Here is a 20594-nt window from a genome sequence, read left to right as displayed (position 1 = left end):
CAGCAGGCCCACAGCCAGCCCACTGAGTAGTAGCATCAGCACAGCTTGGAGACCGTGACTGGCCGCGCCGCACTCTCTATATGTCCGGGGGGCTCGCCGCGGCTCGGCTGGGGTTTTCCCTTCCTGTTTTCTGTGGTTGAGTATGGGACGATTGCATCCTCAGCAGTTCCCCCCTGCAGTCTATTACCGGCTGATGCGTGCAGCACTACCCTGTACTGCAGGTGACATGGCGGCTCGCAGGCGGTCAGGCACCGTACAGGTTGTTTTTTGGTTTGAGACCAGCGTTATCGCCATATTTCTTACGGACACCACTGATTTGCCTTGGTGTATTCAAAGGGGCATAAAAACTCCTGTCATCCATATTTACAGAAGTCTATGGGATCGCATGAAAACCGTAAATAGTCTTCTACATATTCTCTTACGTTTTTACGGATGTTGCCAGGAGGCAGCGGAGGACAATAATTGGACTATCTTGTGTTTTGGGGGTTTTTGGTGTGGGTGAATAACGCAGTAAATACAGATGCAGTGCGGACATAAACACACATACTAATGCAGTGAAAACTGGCACTGCTGACAGACCAAAACGTGTGTGAATGAGCCCCGAGGCCGGCGTCACACGGGCGAGAAGATCGCGCTGCAAGACACACTAATATTCTGAATGGGGTCGTACACATTAGCGCATTTTTATTTTCCAGATCGCACTGCTATGCAGGAAACAACTGACTTCATGCCCTCTCTTTGGCGCTGCCCTCGCATCACATCTCCTACTACCATCAATAGGGCGGTGGCGGCAGCATGTTGGGTGCGCGCAACGCAAGGTCTCCCATTGAAAACTCCCCCGAAGTGATGCAAGGCGGTCTTGAGCAAAAAAACTCCTCTCACCCGCAGGGAATATGCAAGTTGGCGAGCGCAAAATCGGGCCATGAATCCCAGCCTGATCGTGCTCGCCTGTGTTAAGTTAGGCTTAGGCTGGGTTCACACAGGGTGGAATCCAGACGGAAATCTCGCGGTTTTGCCGCAGCGAAAAAAAACGCAAGATTTCCACCAGGAAAGCGCAGCTTCAAAGTTTTTGGTTTTGGAGAAGCTTGGCCGCATGCTTTTTCATTGTGGCAGGCGCTCCCACAAAAAGGAGCGAGACCGCAACTGAAAAAAAAGTCATGCTGCGGCTGGGGAAACCGCGCTGGTTTCTGCGGCAGATTGGCCGTCCAATGTGGACAAGAGTTTTGACAAATCTCGCCCACATGGCTGGCCCAACCCAGGATTAGTGGCCGCAGGCGGAACTGCTCTAGCGGAATTCCACAGGGAATTTCCGCGGCAAATCTACGCTGTGTGAACCTAGCCTTAGTGTTATCCTGTTAAGCCCAACCTCTGGCAGGGTGTAATAGGCTTCTGTATATGGTAGGCTCATTGTTGGACCCCAGGCTGCCACGACAGTCACTCAGTACCCTGTGATAGATTGAGCAGATGAGAGCCCTTTATCTCTATGTAACCACTTGGTTGCTGTGGTCACTATTGGCTGTGGCATCCAAGGGGTTGGACCTCCCCAAATCCTCCCTTGTGACTCCCACCGCACATATGACTGCTCTCTTGTGTGTTGCTGTAGGTCTGGTATAAGGGTACAGAGTCTTGCGGTTGTGTAATGAGAAGTTCTACATGCTTACTCTGAGAAGTTCTGCCTTTTTCTGATATACTTTGTGTTTCAATCACTCTGAATCATCCAGATCTCTGCTTGCTTTTAATGGGTGGAAACGCTCTTGTTGGAACCCATCCTGTCTAATCCCTCTCACAGCTGACTGTAGCTGGCAGTTCTGTCCAGGACAATCCCCTGACTACAGACTGATACATTGTAACAAACTACTCGGATAAGGGACAGATTTTGGGTGTCTGGCTCACAGGCCGTTATCTAGAAACTCCTCAGCAATGAGTTCCAGCATCTGGATGTAAAGCAGAATGCTTCTGTCCTCTGGCAGCAAGCAGAGGCCTAAACGATGATGAACAACGCGGGTAGATTTAGGCCGTATGTACACGGCTGGGTGAGATTCTGGCTGTGAGATCTCTGACCCTGTGACCCCAGCGTACCTGTCTCGTGATGCACTGCGGATGTCCCGGCTGGTGCGCCGACGCATGTGCAGAGAATGACGCGGATCCGTGGTGATTTTGAAACTGACCTTTTGGAATCGCCGCAGGATGGACGGATTCCATTGACTGCAATGAAAGCCGTCCATATGAGTCTTGCACAAAAATAGAGCATGCTGCCATCCTTCCTCCGCAAGCATACATCGCAAGTGATTTCCGCTCGTGTGTGTGCATTAGAATAATTTTACATTGCATGCTATGGCGGACCTTGCTGCGGTATTTGTGGCAGGCATCTGGCCGCGAATTCTGCAGCAAAAATCCGTCAGTGTGCATCAGGCCTTATGTAACTAAAACTTGTCTGTTGCCGACGGCAACCCATTGTAGCGCAGCTTTCGTTTTGTAGTCTGCTCTTGAAAAATCTGCACTGATTGGCTGCTATAGGCAGTGGAGAGTTTAGTACTTGATGTTCTCTGATAATGGGCAAAATCCACGTGTGGCATCCTTCACGGTTATTTTGCCCATTGACTGGACTAAATCTGCGCACCAATCTGCGGCAGAAGGCCATTCCACAATGAATCTCGCCATGTGAGCGTACCCTTCAATAACTTCACATATCTGCCCCATAGAAAGCTGCAGGAGCCCCTACATGCACACTAGATGGATCGGCTTCAGATTTTCCTGTAGTCTATAAAAAGGGAGAATTGGGTTAAATTGGGCCAATTTACCATTCAAAATACAGCCGGTTTCTGGCACCAATTGCCAGCTGGCTGCTATAATGTAACTGGCCACTATATTAGAGACGCCCATCCGGTAACATGATGGACCTCCTCAGGCCTTCAGCGATTCCACAGGGATGTTGTCCAGGCATATTGGCCCCTGCGGACAGGATAGTGTCTCCTGTTAGATGGAGGTGCTGACGTGCCCTGGCCTGCTGACAGAGGGGCTCATTGATCCCTGCTGCTTGTGTCACACTCGGCACGCTGCGGCACAAATCTGGATTCATCCAACCAATGTTTTTCTGATGCTCAATGATCCAATTGTTTGGCTCTTTTGCCCACTGCAGTTTTGTCTTTCTTCGAAAGCAATGGCGCTGGGGCTGGTCACCTTCGGTTATATATTACAGCAGTCCTCTTGTCTGCGCCCCTCCCGTTCATCAGAGGCATACCTGCCATCCTCCTCTAGTACTTCTGTTGTCTACATCCCCTTTGGCTGGATGTTGTCCCTCAATCACATCGTTCTGAGAACTTCCCATGAGGCTTGCAGTGAAGTCCGGTCTAGTCCAGCTCCGATGACCGGGCCTCGTTGGAAGCTGCTCAGATCGCACTTTCTGACTTGATGTGATGTTGTACTCGGGGGTCACCGGTCTGAGTTCTAATCCTCAAAGGACGGGTGTCTCTAATGAAGTGGCCATCCAGTGTAAACGGATTCTCTAATCTGCATTATGTCAGTTTCTGCACACAACTCGCATCCGGTTTGCTGGTGCGATATTCTGTACATCATCTATGCACAAATGTGGCTGGTGTGCATTGCTGCGATGCTCTGCAGGAAAACATGGGGAGTGGAGGGACTTAGTCAGGAGAGATTCCTGTGTCGTCAGGTTGCTGCCCATCCCAGATCCGGAGAAGGTCTGTACTCTGAGGAATGTATGGCAGGAGTGCTGCAGTCATCCACACTCTGAACCTAATGACTGGGGATGTCTCTTGTACCACTCAGCTTTCCGCAGACCCTGAGTGACATAAAGATCTGCATTATCCATAATTAAACTTTTCATATTCGGCATTCCACAGACCTTACATACTGTGGAGACCTGCAGAGCTTACATGGGTTACAGTCCAGGTACCCCATGGCTCTGGTACCGTTACCCATCTTTTTCCATTCTATTTCAGTCCAACATATTCTTAAAGGGGTTCTTCTAGCTACTGTTGACCTAGCCTCAGGATCAGCGGGGATCCCCAGGGTCATCGTCTTTGTGTGCTGAGCTGCAGGAAGCATACAGCTCTGTACATTGCTCAGTGGCCCGGGTTGGTACTGCAGGTTAAGTACTATTGAAGTGAATGGGACTCGGGCCGAGCTCACGCCAATAAGTCGAATTTTGCTGCATATTTAATGATTGCAGAAGATTGCGGTGTGAGTGGTCTTCCACGTGGATGTACAATATGCACAGCTTATCGTCCACGGGGAAGAATGATCTCTCCCCTCCAGCTGGCAGTCTGGCTTTTCTATCTATTTTCCGCCACTAATACGCAATGTTAATGATGTATGGGTGAGGGAACACTCGCATCCATTGACTGCAATGGGGCCATCTGTGCGGAATCCGCGCAAAAATAGAGCATGCTGTGTTTTTTTTTTATAATTCTGCTCACATATGCACTTTGCACCCGCGAGTGTGAACAAAGAATCGAAAATGCATGCCTTGTCAATGCCCACGGTTTACCGCAGATTCTGCGATTAAAATATATTCATGTGAGGACCCCTCCTCAGTCTGCAATACCAATCCAGGCCACTGGGCAATGTACAGAGCTGCCTGCGGCATAACGGCTCAGTACAGACACTGGCTCAGCAGAACAGTTGATCCTTGGGGGTTCCAGATGGCAGACCCTCCTGATCTGCTATTGATTACCTTTCCTGGAGATGGGTGATCAATAGCTAGAAGTAGGACAACCCCTTTAAGTGGCAGTCGGGGGATTTAGGGAGACGTGGATACCCGTGCTGTCATGTCCATCAGATGAAGTGTTGGAGGAGATGCTGGGACTGTGATTTATCACATGTGACATAATGGCGGTGTCCAGGGACCCCAGCGGCAGCCATGGCTCCCAGATCTCCCTCCTCTGGCAGAGCGTTTCTCTGGTGCCGCAGCCTTTCTGTCCCAACCCTTGAGCTCCTCACTTCCACAAGTACAAAGCAGGAAACTTGATTTCCTGTTTATATGACCAAGAATAACTGCGTATTGTTGGGAGCCGCCTGCCAAGACTTTTATCTGGCGGCGGATGGGAAGGTGTCGGCCCGCTTCAAGGACGGCTGGAGTGAAAGTACAAAAATATTGAATCATGTGTTGGGAGGTCGGCAATCTCTCCAGCTCTTGTAGAACTAAAACTCCCAGCAGGCCATCTTCAACCTGAGGCTCTTTAGCAACTCCCAGCATGCTCTGTTACTCATATACAGCCTTTAGTTCTTCACATGCCATGGAACTACAACTCCCAGCATGCTCTGACAGCCATCTGCAACACAGGGTCTTCCAGCATAAATGGAGACCTTCAGCCATCTGCTACACAGGGCTTTCCATTTGTTGAGGAACTACAACTCCCAGCATCAATGGAGACCTTCAGCTGATGCTACACTACAACTCCCAGCATGTCCTTACAACCAACCGCAGCATGTGGGGATCCGAACTCCCAGCATGCTCTGCTGTACGCCATTAGGAGTTCTGCAGCTGTGACTGCCATCTGCACCCTGGGGCTCTTCGGCAGCTGTAAAACTACAAGTCCCAGCATGCCCTGCCGGCCAGTATAGTGTAGCTCTAGTTGGGTGACGGATGGGGCCGACAGATGGGGCCACCATTAAACAATGACGGGTTGTAGGAAATGACATTGGAGAATCTCCGAAGGAGGGAGGGAGCTGCCCAACCATGAGGGGTCTGTGTCCTGCCAACCGGTGGTCTGCCTACTGTTCTGCTTATATTGGGGTAATGCTTAAAGAGCAATTAAAAGCTTGTGATATTGTTGTCACTCTTCACTGCAGGTCTTGCATTCTATTCATTGATCGGGCAGTTTTCGGTCACAGACTGTAGCTAGCTGCACTGCATGGGATAGTGGGCTTGTTAATATTAATGAAGAGTAAGTGGACCATTTCCTGGGCAGTGTCCCTCCAGGCCTCACTTAATGCATCAATGACCCTGTGGGGAAGGTCACCTTTAATTAAAGGGCAAGTGTACTAATGCTGATATGGGGCTGGGAACGGCTTTACGGCATTGTCTGTTGGAGTGTGACCCTCAGATAAGACAGCTGATAGTCTGAGATCTACTTCACAGCTGTTTTCCCTTCCATGCTTTACACTGCAGCTCTGCTCCATCAGGGTACAGTCTTGTGGGGCACTATTACATTAGTGGAGCTACACTGGTTGAGCTGGCGAGGCCTGGCGCCGGCCACAATCTGCACTTCTCCCCCTGTGTTTTGCCCATAATATCGACCTCAGGCCGGCTTCACTTGAATTGCGCTGCTCACTTCAATGTATTTGCCTAATTGACAAGGCTTTTTGCATGCCTATCGGCGTATCTTACTGTACATAAATTCCTCATCATTTTCAAGATCTCTGCTTGCTTGACGAAGGAACATCCGTGTTTAGGTCCAGAGGCTGAAACCATGCCTGAGCAGGGGTGTCGTTGCAGTGTGCCAGCGCTTGTGTAAGGGGCTATGCCCATCTGTCAGTTGCCACCATCAGGACGTTCTTACCTCCTGGGTGTAGACTTCACTGAGAGCAAGCAGAGGTATGGCTGATGGTGAGACATGGCAGTTTTATCCTGTGGGATTATTAGGCCTTGTTCGGGGGTCTTATGTGTTGGTGGGGCGGGCCGTAGGGGTCTTGGGTGCTTTCACACGTTCCAACTTTGAAGCCAAAACTGTCATTCCGTTGAAATGGGAGACGTGGATAGGCGCTGTACCGTCCATGAATGGGGGCATGTTTACTAAGACCAAATGCCGGTAAACTGTGCCCACCTAGGGGCAACAAATGTAGGAAGAGGTGCCACCTACAGCCCCTCCGGGGATCTTTCTGACATAAGTTATAATAAATGTGCCGCCCCATGAAGCTCGGTGAAAGGATGTGGCGTAAATGCCCAAACAATCAGTTTTGGAATGCAAGTCAAAACTGTGACTTCTTGAATTGCCCCATAGAGCCTAGAAGATCCATCAGCAGTCTCCCAACGGCAGTATAGATCTCTACTATAGGCTAGGTAGCGTTGGGGTACGGGCATGTGTGCTGCGGGTTTACGGGCTCGCTCTGTCTGCACTGGGGTTTGAAGATGCCATCCAAATGTTGCAAAAAGTTTTCAAGTGGAAGAACGCGCACGCTGTGGATTGTCGTACCTGTAACGCGCACCTTGTGATGCAAGAATGCTGCAAACGTCGCCCCTACCTGTGAGAGCCGTAACGGGCTGCGGTATATGAGGTGATATCCCTCTATGCAGTAAAGGGCCGGGGACTAGTCTGCACTCGCCGGCTCTGCAGTAGGTGCGGCTCACCTTCAGCTAATGGGTACTAATAAGCGCTTTATAGCCATTTACCTCCATTTTACAGCACTTTTATATATGAGTCACCTGAGCACAGCCAGAGCTAACTGTACAGGACCCGCAGCACGGTTATATGCAGAGCAGCGCTCCTTAACGAGGCCGTTCTGTTGGATCTCATTGACCCCTGCAGTCCTCTCTTGTCACATTGGCCAATTTCTCCTTGAGCCTGTAGTGTAGCCACGTAGTTCCTAATCCGTACCCGACTCCAAGAATTGCCACTTTCTTGGCCAAGTATAGTGTGGACTTGTTGCCGACTAATATGGCTTCATGGACTTCAGCGATGGGCCGAGTAGTCAGAGCTGCCAGTCACAGCTTTCAGTGGACTCCTAGACCTCTGCTGAGCTACGAGGGGTTAACGTCGCTTCCCAGGAAGTAGGTACAACAGGAAAAGGAAGCAATCACTTCAGCAGCTGACAGCCTATGGCCTCCATTGTTTGGCCGGCCGCTGAGGCCTGTGTCCGTGGCGCATGCAGGTGGAGGGGGCAGCGATGCACACTCCTATCTCAGCGGGAGGCTTGGAAGAGCCGGATGGTCTCTGACAACTATTACACATTGTTATAGAATATATATAATATGGTAACATATAGAATATCACATGGTCAGTAACATTCCTCTCATCCAGGGTTATGTGCAGGTTTATCACATGTTACGGATTATCGGAATCTTAGGGTCTCTTACACGCTAGATAAATTGGAACAAGCGTGTGATGTAGCGTTTACACTGGACAACAACTGGGTAGTTTTGATCACTTATTGGATCCTACCCGCCGCTGGTTAACCCTTCTGTCGCCGCGTTGCACACAGCAGATTGCCATGACGCCTGTTTATAGCGAAGGATGCCGCAGCAGATGAACGATGGCGTTTATTTTTTGACTCCTGCTTTCCCGCAGATCGGGCGTCTCGCGAAAGCAAGTGGGTCTATACACTTTTGTATGGCCATATTAATGCACTTTGTAATATACATCGTGCATTAAAGGGGTTGTCCCGCGCCGAAACGGGTTTTTTTTTTTTTCAACCCCCCCCCCGTTCGGCGCGAGACAACCCCGATGCAGGGAGGTAAAGAAAGCTCACCGGAGCGCTTACCTGAATCCCCGCGCTCCGGTGACTTCTCTACTCACCGCTGAAGATGGCCTCTTCCTCCGTGGACCGCAGCTCTTCTGTGCGGTCCACTGCCGATTCCAGCCTCCTGATTGGCTGGAATCGGCACGTGACGGGGCGGAGCTACACGGAGCTACACGGAGCCCCATAGAAGACTGCAGAAGACCCGGACTGCGCAAGCGCGGCTAATTTGGCCATCGGAGGGCGAAAATTAGTCGGCACCATGGAGACGAGGACGCCAGCAACGGAACAGGTAAGTATAAAACTTTTTATAACTTCTGCATGGCTCATAATTAATGCACAATGTACATTACAAAGTGCATTATTATGGCCATGCAGAAGTGTACAGACCCACTTGCTGCCTCGGGACAACCCCTTTAAATATGAGCCATACAGAAGTTATTCACTTACCTGCTCCGTTGCTAGCGTCCCCGTTGCCATGGTTCCGTCTAACTTCGGTGTCTTCTTGCTTTTTTAGACGCGCTTGCGCAGATGCATCTTCTCCCTTCGGCTGGTCTTGGAAGCGTCGGCGTTTTGGCTCCGCCCCCTTGTACGCATCATCGCGTAGCTCCGCCCCATGACGTGTGCCGGTTCCAGCCTCCTGATTGGCTGGAATCGGCACATGACGGGGGCGGAGCTACGCGATGACGCGAAAAGGGGGCGGAGCCAAAACGCCGATGCTTCCAAGACCAGCCGAAGGGAGAAGATGCATCTGCGCAAGCGCGTCTAAAAAAGCAAGAAGACACCGAAGTTAGACGGAACCATGGCAACGGGGACGCTAGCAACGGAGCAGGTAAGTGAATAACTTCTGTATGGCTCATATTTAATGCACGATGTATATTACAAAGTGCATTAATATGGCCATACAGAAGTGTATAACCCCACTTGCTGCCGCGAGACAACCCCTTTAAATGGAAGCTGTCCTTGCAGGAACCGCATTGCCATGGAGCGTGCTGCGATTTGTTTTCTGGACCAAAGGATCCGCAAATCAAATCTGCACGCTTTAATTCAGGTGCGGACGCCCATGCCTCCCTATGGGCAGCTTGAATTGCGGTTCTTCCACACAGGTTTGCCTCTGCCCCCCCCCCCCCCCCCCCCCCCCCCCCCCCCATTGACATTGGGCCTGAGGCGACTGCACACAACTAGGTCGGACTCGGCATGCGGGATCCCACAGCAGAGCAGAGCCGGTGACCACCGCGTACCTGTCTGGATAATCTGTATTGCGGATGTGTCGGCCGGCGCAGTACAGATTATGCCACGTCTTTGCTAGCCAATGATGCAGATTATGATTGCCCAATGGCTGCAGATTAGATGGCGTCCATTGATTTTAGTTGAAGCCATCTGCACGGAATCCACGCTAAAATAGAACATGCTGTGATTTTTCTGTGAGCGCGCAAATGATTTCCCCCATTGTGGACAGGGGAAAGCCATTTTTCAATAGCCTGTTTATGGGCTGTATTTGCTGCAGAATCTGGAAGCGGGCACCCGCTATGAAATCCGCCCGTTGGCATTTGGCCTCAGGCAGATGCCTCATTGGCTCACTCACAGCAATCGTTCCGTCATCACTTTATGGGAGTTTTATGCCTAAATAAAAGTAAGTGATTTGTCCGAGCGTTGGCGGCGTTTACACTCAACGATTTTTTTGAACTATAAGGGTTCCGTGTAAAAGGGCCTTAAGGACTAGCTATTGATATCCGTGTCTCGTAAACTCTAAAGAGGTGTTAGAACCCCACTTGTGAACTCCTCTTCATTTGCCCCTTTTAGTTGCTTGCTCTGGCATTCTGGAATGTAAGGTTGGCACCATAGCGGTCCTTGGGGGTTACCACCTCTGCGTTTTTTATTCCACCTGTTAGGTGTCAGTCTTCACTGTAGCACTGGCATTAGATTTGTGAACTGTGCTTGGCTGTATCTTTATCAACAAACTTGTTATAATGTTTTTCCCCCTTCCTGTTCTACTGATGGGGGAAAAAAATATTCTTAATTAATAGTATATTCTAAACTCGCCTAGTTACACCGATCAACACGATTGGGAGATGGTGGGAGCGCCTAAACTTGAGTATCTCCGGCGGCCCCGTTGCAGTGCGGGAGGCGCTGATTGGTGGGGATCCCCCTGTCCTGCTTTAATGGTTGTCCTTTTATAAGCGGGGCTATCACATCGACCGCTTCAGTCCATCTTCTAACACAGTATATTGCTGGGGGCCGCGGTAACCCTTTATAAGCCAGAAGGCACATATCCCCCTCTGTAGTACATAAGGGCTCACTCACACCAGCGGATTTGGTCTGTGCATTAAGCAGTACTGAAACCCCATAGACGGGTATTCAAACACGCGCACATGAAGGAAATCGCAGCATGACCTAGCATGGTCCGTATTACAGAATGAAATAGCCCAGGCTAGTCTATGGGAGCAGTAATCGGCATGATACCCCAGAAAGTCAGTGCGGACCATGCAGCTGGATGTATGGCTGCACGCTGTGTACATACTCCCATAGCCATCAATGGGAATTTGTGCGCACATGGTGCAGCCAGCGGTCTGTGCTGACTTTTGGGGGTGACGTCGCTAGATCAGGGAGCTGGGTAAGTATAAGGAATACTTACTCCAGCAAGCAGACTTATTGGTGCTGTTCCCTTTAATTCCTCTTGCAACCTGGCTCTTTAACCCATAGATGCCCAGAGCAGATATTGGCTGATTTATATTATCAGGCTGCTTTGGTTTGTGTTTTCCTAACAACCCCTTTAATAACTATCAGATCCGCAGGGGTTAACGAGCCGGGTTGTCCCAAATATTCCCGAAGACCATAATTAGAATAATCAGCCATATTAAGGGTGCTATTAGATGAGTAGTAGTGGCTGCCACTTGTGTTCCCGTTAATTGCTGGCTGCACTTGTAAATCCAGGTGCAGCCCAGCAATTAGCGAGCAGTAATGGCGCTTGTGTACCTGAAGATCTATCGGCCTACTTTCTGACTGTTGCCAGTAAAGGCTAAAGAGGATCTGTGAAGAAGGAATGGCTAGTGACTGACGGGAGATGATGGATCCGACATCTGATCACTGGGAAGCTTCCCGGCAACTGCGGGCACTTAGTATCTTCTGGACTTCTAGTTTCCATCTTTACTGGTTAATTGACCCTTGTGATTTGCTCCGCGCTGGAGTCATTAACCAAGAGCCTAATGGGTCCTACACTCATCAGATCTTTATGGCTCTGGAAGGAGCAAGAGACCTCCTTATGGGAAGTGGACATGGTGTGACGAGGAGGAGGGGGGCGGTTATAGCAGAGCCAGAACTGCTGACCGCTTCTATAGCGGCATGTCCCTGTTGTCAGTCTGCAGATCCAGAGGCTCCATATATCACCGAAGGATCGTGGTCTACCCAGCTGACCACTACAGGGTGGCAGTGCCACGGGCAGGCATATGGTATTTCATGTAGATGGTATATCTGATCCAGAAGAGGAAATCCCTGACCGGCAGATCTGTGCCGGGGCATCATGGCCAGGAAGAGGGGAGGAAGCCAAATGCAACGTGCAGCTGGGGGAGCAAACAGGATACTGACATGTTAGAAGGAAGTGGCCATATATCTCCATTACTGGAGCCTTATAATGGCTCACTTAACTCTTTATCTACCAGAAGGGGCTTGAAGAATATTAGACACCATTTCTTTCAGATGGGCCTTGGGGGAGATGTCCAAACTGGACACTCCCTTTAAGAACAAAGTTGACATTGGACTTTTCATAAGAGTGAATTTGGTGGGTTTTCGCCAGCCAGAACCCCCACCAGTCTGGAGAATTACCTTGATGCAGTCCCCTTTTCCTCTAGGGGGTGCTGGTGGTTCCTGCCCAGTGAAGTATAAGGAATTGTGGAGGTTTTTATTGCTCTTTCCCATGGGGTGAGCTGCGGGGTGCAGGTGCCCTACAGGTCATCACAGCGATGAGTTTCTATGCTGTTACATGGGAGCTATCATCGCCGGCTGCCCGCTTACACGGCCCGATACAGCCTTCAGAAGCAAGCCAATTCTCGCTCGTCGTTCAGTCGGTGCCCGGGACCACGCTGGCAGATTATCATTGAGATTCACTCTGGGTGTCTGTGTACAAGGGCTCTTAAACGGGAAGTCAATCCCTTGCAAACTGGAGTAAGGCAGAGCCAATCTGAAGTGTGGTGATGGGGGGAGTCCCAGTTGCCAGACCCCCACCAACTAACTAGTATGCAGTAGCAAGAATAGTTGAAGCAGCATGTCCAATGAGGGATGTCCACTCCCCTTCATTGTCTACATCTGTCTCTCCATCCTTCCTGAGCTTCCTGATTCATGAATAGAATGCCAGACTGCAGTATGAAGTGACACACAGGCCGGGCAGAAGGAAAACGTATAACGGTGTGGATTTGTTTGGGCATCTAATACTCTATACACACTGACCGCTGTGATCTTATACATGCACATTACTTGCAGCCCCTGGAGAGTGCGATCTATAGGGTAATGCCCCCCAGTCATCGCAGATGCCGTACCATGTGCTCCGTTAGCAGCCAGCATTCTGTAGAAAGGACTGTGCAGAGAGTAGACCCGACTACGGCTGGCATTACATGCCTGGCGCTTTACAGCACCCTTCCAGCTTCAGGACAGAATGCTATTACCTGTACTTGGTCTTTTTTTCCATTCTGCCAGGTCCAGGTACCAATTCTGGGTGGCCAAGATGACCGTGCCATTTTCTAACTACAAAGCCTTGATTTTTAGATTTCTCCCTGCTTTCACTTCCTCTATGCTGTGCTAGTATTCCCATAATGCATCAGTACAGCATCACATGACTAGCTAGAGCCAGCCCCCCATGAAAAGCCTGTACAGCACAGTCCATGCAGGAATTGTGGTGAATGAAACGGTGACTACTTGAGTGCACAAAGCCGATCCCGGTGGTGACAAGGTCACATGACCACCTGAAGAGGCCGATGGAAAGGATTAATTACATCGGGTGATGCTAGCTGACTTCTGTATATTAGGGGACTAGTTACGCATCGAGGGGAAAAATGCACCAGAGGGGCCCTTTAACCCTTTCCAATCCACTGTCTGACAACTTCCTACATTCTGATTGAAGCCTGTGCAGCTCCGATGTCGGAAGATGTCCAGCAGGGTACTTTTAATATATATTGCCAGCCGCTTTGTCGGGGCCTCTCCGGCATGTCACATCATACTGCAGTACTGGCTCTAGCCAGCAGATGACGCCATTGTATAATGGCAGAAAGAGAAAGCCCGCTAGGAAACCCTGAATCCAAAATTGGATTACAAAGGGTTAAAAAGCTGCAAAAATGTAGTAGCTTTGTGCAACTTATACATGTTATAAACGGCTTGCAGTTGCCTATAGTAATATGTTGGGTTTAGCCCTGGGGAGAACATACATCACTCATCTCCGTTGTCCCATATAGAGCAGCTTCCATGCCTCCTGCTACCGGTGCACCCCGCTGGTGCAGGATGAAAGCTGGCAGCTCATTGTGGCCGGCTGGGTGTGTTCCTGAGCCCGCCATGGCATATATTGACATATAAAGAGCAGATTGCCCAGCTGCTGCCGGCACGCCCAGACTGATCTGCTATTGTCAGCGCTCCACCACAACGGCTGCGGGCTAATGTATGCAGATCTAACATCGGAGTATACATGGTAGGAGGATGAGGCCCCTGTGAGCTGGCCGCTCGTCCACTGATGAAGTGGCTTGTTTCATTGCATCTATTATGGTGGCAGAACGATGGTTTCCAGCACCATATTGTCCCGTGTAACCAGATGTGCTGCCGACATGAACATCCGCTCACAGATTGCTGCATCGGACAGCTGAGGGTTTGTCACAGTTGTATCCAGTCTAGACAATCTGTGAGCTGAACACATGGGCAGCACAGAGCTCTCTGCTATCCTGATGGTGTATTAGTCTGGAGTCCAGGGGGGTAGCCCACAGGATTGTCCACCACCGTTTCTTCAGCTTTCTAAGCAAAGTTACCCCGCCACCCCCTCCTAAAGAAACTTTATGCCAAGTATTCTCACAACTGTGTTCTGTTGTATTCCTACTGGGCGCACGGAATTGTACACCGCAATATTGGCATTATTGCAAATTCATTCATCACAAAGGGCATAAAAAGCGTACGGCTCCGTTCACACATGCAGCTCCAAACACCAGCCCACCGCATGGACGCAGTCCCTGCCGGACGCACGGACGGGTGCAGGTACTCCGTAAGCAGCAGTAGAAGCAAAGCTCTGGCATGTTCGTGGATTTCAGCAGAAAATCAGCATTTTGCATTTTTCTGAATAAGCACTCTTTTTGAACAATGGAAGAGCAATTTTCTGAATTTTTTTTATTTTTTTTTTTTTTAATTCCTATTGATAAAATGTACATAACCCTGTGTTTATGCTGTGATCCTGGAGTTTACACGGTTTCGGCACTGATATTCCCACGCTCATTAAGTCCCATTACATTGGATGAGACTCGGTTGGTCGTTCGGGCGGCAGGGGTTTAATGTGCGCACAATCCACGCTGTGGAGAACGTAGACTGAAGATGTGCATTCTTGACAGGAGTGACTGGGGGCTGCGCCCGGCCCGGCCTCCGCTGTCTGCTGCAAACACCATGTTTTTACACGCAGCGTCTTGCAGCACTCGTGAGCGGCGTTTTCAAACATGTTCAACAATTTTTAAACTAACATTCTGTTCTTGGGATGTTTTAGTTATTTTTAACAAGCGGTTTATTTCCTCTTGTGGTTTCTTAGGAGAGCTTCCTGCTTCCCCATGATAACTGCCTCCTATCTCCAGTGCTGAGCACCCACGGGGACTTTTATAATACATCTGCTTATTATAAGCTTCCTGCTTCAGGTCTGTGAGCGTGGCAGATGTCTCATCATTGGTCTATAAGACACCCCAATTCCCTGTATGGAGGTTTTTATAGAATGTGAAAAGTGCAAGTTATCCTTCTTGGTATGCCCCATTCTTGCCAGTTGTCACGCCAGTCTGTAAACTTCTAGCTGTGCAGACCAATGTTCACAACTGGTCCTGCAACCAATGTTTTGGGTGTACTGTCCCTTTAAGACATAAGCTATGACTTTGCAGCGCAGCCCAAGCCTCTAGTGCCGGGAGGCGCCGGCACCACTTATTACCTGTACTGCTGACTCACTTCACAAATATGACAAAAAATTATGATCAGTGTGCCAGGTCAGACGGTCCGCTGTACCATCGGGTCTGCAGACAGCTGCTGGGGAGTCCTGAACCCCAATAAACGGGGGGGTCTAACCAGAGTTCATAAATATCATCGAACTTCAGAAACCGTTCCCGTGCTGCTCATGTGGGCAACACAGGCCAACCCAAGAGGTGTCGTAGACTAATGCTGTATACTGGAGTGCAGCAGGTAGTCAGAGAGGCGGGTTGGACATTTTTGTTTAAGGGAACACTGGGCCTCCAGACTCATGTCTGTGCCATGCTCGGGGTAAGCCTGCTCTCATGTATGCCAGGGGCGGACCTGTCAGCTCTGGTTGTCCAATCATAGTGCAGGGTTTGTGCGTCGGACCCTCATAGTCCTTCTGGTGGCTTGAACACGCAGACCAGTGGCATGGTGTCGGGGTCTGGTAGGTGCTGTTCTACAGCCCTGTGCAGCTCTCCTCGTGTAACAGCCCGTGTCCTGCTATCTGCTTCATGCTTTTAATCTTCTTGTGCCCACATCCTGGAGGGGCATGACTACCCATGTAACCTGATTGGGCTGTAGATACCACCTCGTGTACCAGTGGTGATGGGACTGTAGCTGTCTGGCCATCACTGCCAAAACCTTCAAGTGTCCTGCTGTTGCTCCCCCGTCTCCTGTTGTCACTTTAATTAAGCTGCGGGCGCCTATGATTGTCTATGGACGGCTAGAACTCTTGATCATCCGCGCGGGTGCCCCATGCGGATCCCGGAATTTAAATCTGCCTGTGGACAGGAGCCCTTGCGCTGCTTTCACAGCTGCGTTGGGCTCACTTCAGGGTTTCCATCTCTCTGCTCCGTTTTTGAAGGTTGTAAAACTGAAATGAATGGATACGTTTTTTTTGTGTGCGTCCCCCCCATTGATTTCAATGAGTTTTCAAAAACCTGAAGGCTGTCAGTCTGCTTCAGTTGTGACTGGAACGAGGACGCAGAGAGACGGAAAGCGGGAACTGAGGCCTAATGCAGCTGTGAAACCACCCTATACCCAGGTTCTCGCAGCTGTAATTCGCTGTGGGTGAGCGTGCAATGACATGCGTACTTGCTGCCTGCCACCATTCCCCATGCAGTCTTGGCATGTATGTGTGCTTAATGTGGCCTTTCCTGTCTTGGCGATGTATGAGGATGTGTGCATGTAGTCCCAGGTATAAGTCATTAAAATAAATTTTTATTTATATATTTTTTTACATTTTTACCCCTAATAAGCTTATAGGGCTATTTCTTTTATATCCTGTTTTTTTTTTTCCTTTTATGTCATGGAGAAAAAATTCAGTAAAAATAAATTTGCTAGTTGAAGGAAGAAAAAATAGGGCAGTAAAACCCCCACATGGGTAAAATCCCTAAAACGTGTCTGGGCCTTAAGGTTCAGAACAGCCTGGTCCTTAAGGGGTTAATCAGGGAAGCTTCTATTCACTAATGACAAGTAAAGATTGTGAAAAGTTGCAGAACTCTTCGAACCCTGCTATAAAGTAGCTGCAGGTTGGGTGACATTGGCTTGCTGGAGACTTACGATTGTTCTTCTCTTGTGTTCACAGCGAAACCTTTCACGCAGCTCCTGAAGGGGATGCAGCTACATCGGGAGGACTTTGAAATTATAAAGGTTATTGGACGGGGAGCGTTTGGGGAGGTAAGTTGTATTTCAGTTAAACTGGCACAGGCTGCAGTGAACAGAGACCTTGCATCCGTCTGTTGCCCCCTACTGGAGTGGGACTCATGCGGAGGTCTCATCATGGTGCTCACCGGCTGGGGTTCTGACTGACAGGACATTTCACTCCTTAAATGTGCCGAAAAGTAGTCAAGCAGTGGTTTCCGCTGGTCTCTGAGGAGGACAGGCGCAGTTGAGCACATTCATGATGTAATGCTTTGGGCCTGCGTCTTATCAGTTGGCTCCACAGTGCAACTAAACCGATTGTCTTGCCAGTTTTTCAGAGTGTCTTTGTGATCTCTCAAGGACAACTGCTGTAGAGTTAAAGAAGCTGTTTCCTTTTTATGCAGTATTTAACATGTAAAACTAAGTTCTATAAAAATGTAATCATTGTCAATACTTCAGTCACTCACTATTCTGCTGGTGGAGTCACTGTGTACACACATTACATTACTTATCCTGTACCGATCCTGAGTTACATCCTGTATTATACTCCAGAGCTGCACTCACTATTCTGCTGGTGGAGTCACTGTGTACATACATTACATTACTTATCTTGTACTGATCCTGAGTTACATCCTGTATTATACTCCAGAGCTGCACTCACTATTCTGCTGGTGGAGTCACTGTGTACATACATTACTTATCCTGTACCGATCCTGAGTTACATCCTATATTATACTCCAGAGCTGCACTCACTATTCTGCTGGTGGAGTCACTGTGTACATACATTACATTACTTATCCTGTACTGATCCTGAGTTACAGCCTGTATTATACTCCAGAGCTGCACTCACTATTCTGCTGGTGGAGTCACTGTGTACACACATTACATTACTTATCCTGTACCGATCCTGAGTTACATCCTGTATTATACTCCAGAGCTGCACTCACTATTCTGCTGGTTGAAACCCTGTGTACGTACATTACATTACTTATCCTGTACTGATCTTGAGTTGCATCCTGTATGATACTCCAGAGCTGCACTCACTATTCTGCTGGTGGAGTCACTGTGTACATACATTACTTATCCTGTACTGATCCTGCGTTACCAACCCGAGCCACTGCAATGTGGACAGAGCTGTTTGCTTCTGATTCTGTCCTCAATGACAGTGGGCCATCGAGTAGCTGATCAGTAGGAATCCTGCATGTAGGACCCCTGCCAATCAGCTATTGATGACTTGTTCTGAGTATGGATAACGGTAAAGATGCAGACAACCCCATACAGTGCCAGGCTGAGCTGACAAAGCTATATGGTAATGCCTCTGGTTGTATATAAACTTACAGGCATCAGTTCTGTTTCATTTTATATTGTGCTCATCCTTTAGGTTTTCTACCCTTGCAAATAGGTTTTTATAAATGTTTGGTTGAGCCTGTCCAATAATCCAGAATATCTGGTAATCCAGGACACCTCCCATTTGATGTTATATTAAGGGCATTTTACATTGTGAACATCATTTTTTTTTCTTTCCATACAATATTCAGTCTTTTTTTCTTTTCCCTTGTTTCCGCAGGTCGCTGTGGTGCGAATGAAGAGCACAGAGCGCATTTATGCCATGAAAATCCTGAACAAATGGGAGATGCTCAAAAGAGCAGAAGTAAGAGCCCTCTTCCCGTTTGGTGATTTCATTCTGGGGGTCTTTAGGGGCCTTCTTGATGTAAACGTGTGCGGCGATTTGATGATGCAGCCATTTATTGATGGCACCCTTGCCGCTGATGTAAAGATGGTTTGTCAGTAACATATCCACATGTGAACGTTGGTAATGCAGGCAGCAAGAGGGGGAAATTGGCAATCATATTTAGGAGCAACCCATCAGTGGTCACATGTAAATGCAAGTCAGCGAGTATCTATCAACTCGCTCTATGGCCCGTCTGTGCTGCTTGTGTAAAAGGATGATTAAAGGGAATCTATCAGGTCTCTTAAACACTATCCAGCAGCCGGCGCTGATGTCGGTGGTCACTTACTGATTGCTGCGGGGGGGTGGAGGGTGGGGGGTTGTATCACTTACCTCTGAAAGGTTTCAGCATCGGCCTCTGAAGACTGAAGCACTTACCTATTCATGTATGTATGCCTTCAGCATTGTGGAATCGGCAACCTGCTTCTGGTGGCCACCTTTTACAAGGCACCAGGACAGCCGCCCTTTGTTTTAGGTGGTGGCACTTGTTCACCCAGTGGTCTTTATAGGCAGTGGTATAATGTATGCTGCAGTGAAGAACTTGTGGGAGGGATGTCTTGTTTTTCACTCCAACTCTTTTCCTTGTTCTTGCAGACAGCCTGCTTTCGGGAGGAGAGGAATGTGCTGGTCTATGGCGATTGTCAGTGGATCACTACATTACACTACGCTTTCCAGGATGAAAACTTTTTGGTAACTTTTAGATATATTTACGATGTTTAACCCATTTATAAACAAACCAGCTCCTGAGTGGTTTGTATCAGACAGGAATTTGCTTTATGCTGCACTTTCATTTTTAGAAATAGTTGATAAATGAGGCCTTATTTATGAAAAAGAAGCCTTTCTTTTTCCTCACCACCCCTCCCCCTTTTCCTTCCCCCCACTCCACTTCTTTTATTGATCCCCTTTTTGAATTGTGTCCTTTCAACAAGCTAATTCAAAGGGATTGTGGTCCCTCTTCGTGATCTCTGACCGCTCTTCAGGGGACACCAGTGTTAGTTTGAGCCCACGGACGCTTGTCATCTTTCAGAGCAATCCTAGCTATATCAGTTCATATCCTCGGCCATCCCCATCCCCCTACCATGGCTTACACATGCCCTGGCTATTGGCCATCCATCCCAGCTTGCCCTATTTAACAGGGTAATTCCCCTTTAAATGACGCCCATCAGACCCTTTATGCTGCCCTCTTGTATGTTAATGTGCTGTAGTTTGGGAGAACTTGGTTTTTGTTCCTTGCAGCACAGTGCCAGCACTGGCAATGAGGAGTCTGATGTATTCATGAGATTTGGGCTCTCCTGCCCCATCTCCTATGACAGACTTCTCCCTGTAGACAGAAATACAGCAGCGTACAGGGGGGATGGGTTCCTTCTAGTTGACAAAACAACAAGGGGGAATGAGGGGGTTCAAATAGATTTCATTGCATTTCAGCAAAATTAAAAATCCATCACCATAGCTTTTATATCTAAGTCAAAGCTGCTACACAAAACATGACCCCTCTATGCTTCTGAATGGGTGGAGGTTATAGCAGTGCTTAAAGTGAATCTGTCACCAAGTTCATGCTAAGCGAGCAGCATGAGCCCAGCACAGATATTCACAGTCCTCCGTGTATGTGGCGCTCTGAAACGCTGCGGTGTTTCCG

General features: G+C 48.9%; 1 protein-coding gene across 2 annotated transcripts in view; it reads left to right on the top strand.

Moving 5' to 3' along the window:
- The window catches only part of CDC42BPB (CDC42 binding protein kinase beta), an 82233-nt gene that overhangs the window by 4504 nt on the left and 57135 nt on the right, over nt 1–20594 (top strand). For both annotated transcript variants that reach the window (XM_066607489.1, XM_066607488.1), the window contains exons 2-4: nt 17174–17265; nt 18797–18880; nt 19553–19648. In XM_066607489.1, coding sequence (XP_066463586.1) covers nt 17174–17265; nt 18797–18880; nt 19553–19648 — 272 coding nt within the window. The remainder of the gene's footprint in view (nt 1–17173; nt 17266–18796; nt 18881–19552; nt 19649–20594) is intronic.

This window comes from Eleutherodactylus coqui, chromosome 6 (assembly GCF_035609145.1).
Source record: "Eleutherodactylus coqui strain aEleCoq1 chromosome 6, aEleCoq1.hap1, whole genome shotgun sequence".
In the NCBI taxonomy this organism is placed as follows: Eukaryota; Metazoa; Chordata; class Amphibia; order Anura; family Eleutherodactylidae; genus Eleutherodactylus; species Eleutherodactylus coqui.
Note: the sequence above shows the minus strand (reverse complement) of the source record. Positions and strands in the feature narration are given on the sequence as shown.